Consider the following 1,697-nt stretch of genomic DNA (forward strand, 5'->3'; position numbering starts at 1 on the left):
TCATGGAAGACAGCGGTGGGTTAATACCCTGCACAGATCACTACCTGGTGCTCACGGAGATCCACCAGGCTAGGTATTTCTCTTCCACAGTGTGCTTTCCCCAGTCCAAGTGACTAAGCCATATGGACTAAAGACTGATTTAAGATATGCACAGGGTATTAAATATATACTTAGGGAACAGCTAACTTGAATGTAAGGTCAAAAAATCAGCAATAAGTTCTATGATATAGTGATAGTATCAGATACAAACTTCCGGGACAAATTTCTTTTCAAAGATTTATTCGTTTCATGAGGCTAGCATGAGGTGTGTACATTTGCCAGGGCAAATTGATACTTCAGAATCAGCTCATGCAGCTGATCCCTGGTGTGTAGTTAGTCCAGCTAGAAGCATTTGTGGTGGATGATGGAGGGGTCCGACTTCTCATACTCCTGCATATTGCACATATGCTGGAGGGTAGGCAGTGAGGCCAGGATGGAGCCACCAATCCAGACCGAGTAGTTGTGCTCAGGGTGAGGAATGATCTTAATCCTCATTGTGCTGGGTCCTAGAGTTGAGATCTCCTTCTCCACCCTATCAGCAGTGCCTTGATACATGGTGGTAGCACCAGACAGCACTGTAATGACATAAAGTTTCTTGAAGGTGTCTACCTCACACTTCATGATGTAGTTAAAGGTGGTTTCATGGATGACACAGGACTCCATGCCTAGGAAAGAAGATTGAAAGAGTGCCTCTGGACAGCGGAATTACTCTTTGCTGCTGATGGGCTGCTCCTGGTGTCAGGGGCACTAATAATGGAAGGAAAGGTGGTTTTCTGGGCATGGTCACCAGCAAAGCCAGCTTTTGCACATGTCAGAGTCATTGTCAATGATGAGTGCTATGATTTCTTCTTCCATTATGATCAATGCAGGACTGGGTGAGAAAGCAACTAAAAGACATGCAGGATTAAGCCAGCAGAGGAGGAGACCCAGCTCCTACGTTCTTTATATCCCATCTTCTATAATTTTTCCCTGGACTTTGGATGAGATCATATAGACGTCCCATTTGTAGTAGGGGATTCAGCCATCACTTATACCCAGCACTTTGGTTAGTTATGAACCTCTTCAGTAATCCTCTCCAAAAAGCGCTTTTCTAACCAAAACTGACAGCATCAGTATTCTATGGACATGCATACAATTATTTAGAAAGCAATTTGATGAAAACATCATATCCATTTACCAAAAAATAAAAAAATAATAATAATAAAAAATGTGGCTTCTATACCAGGGCCTGTGACCTTCTCAGGCATGGACTTTTGACTAGGCTTACAGTACCAGGTGTAGAGTGGGCCCAGACCCAACCTGAAAGCAATTGTATACCTCCTTAACTGTGAAGGTGCTATTGCTCCAGTAGGAACATCTTGTGTGACTGGTTGTTATTGCTGCACACAGGCTCTGCGGCTGAGTAAGACCATTGATGGTGCATTTCTCCTACAATGTAATTAGGGCTGTCCAGTTGGTAGGAAATTTCCAGTCCAGTTCTACATTAGTTTCTTCATGTCCTCTCATCAGAACATTTGATGTCTTCAGAGATAAGGTCTTGCCATCTAGTTCTGGTGGGCAACCACCAGCAGTGGCAATGTCTGTATAATTTGGGGGACCACAGAGAACCCCATTATCATCAGTTATTAAGGAGATATAGAGCACTTGGCTCATTTAAT

The 1,697-nt window shown here is 43.4% G+C and overlaps 1 protein-coding gene across 1 annotated transcript; it reads right to left on the reverse strand.

Annotated features, from left to right (window-relative positions):
- Window positions 1–381: 381 nt before the first annotated feature.
- Window positions 382–744, reverse strand: LOC110287467 (actin, alpha skeletal muscle-like). Its single transcript, XM_021154078.1, has one exon. It carries the CDS (start codon window positions 700–702, stop codon window positions 382–384), a length of 321 nt encoding a protein of 106 aa, XP_021009737.1. The 5' UTR covers window positions 703–744.
- Window positions 745–1,697: the final 953 nt, after the last annotated feature.

This window comes from Mus caroli, chromosome X, assembly GCF_900094665.2.
Source record: "Mus caroli chromosome X, CAROLI_EIJ_v1.1, whole genome shotgun sequence".
Taxonomy (NCBI): Eukaryota; Metazoa; Chordata; class Mammalia; order Rodentia; family Muridae; genus Mus; species Mus caroli.

What these genes read in the sequence shown, in the direction of transcription:
- LOC110287467 (XM_021154078.1), bottom strand. Translation starts at nt 702, where the DNA reads ATGGAGTCCTGTGTCATCCATGAAACCACCTTTAACTACATCATGAAG.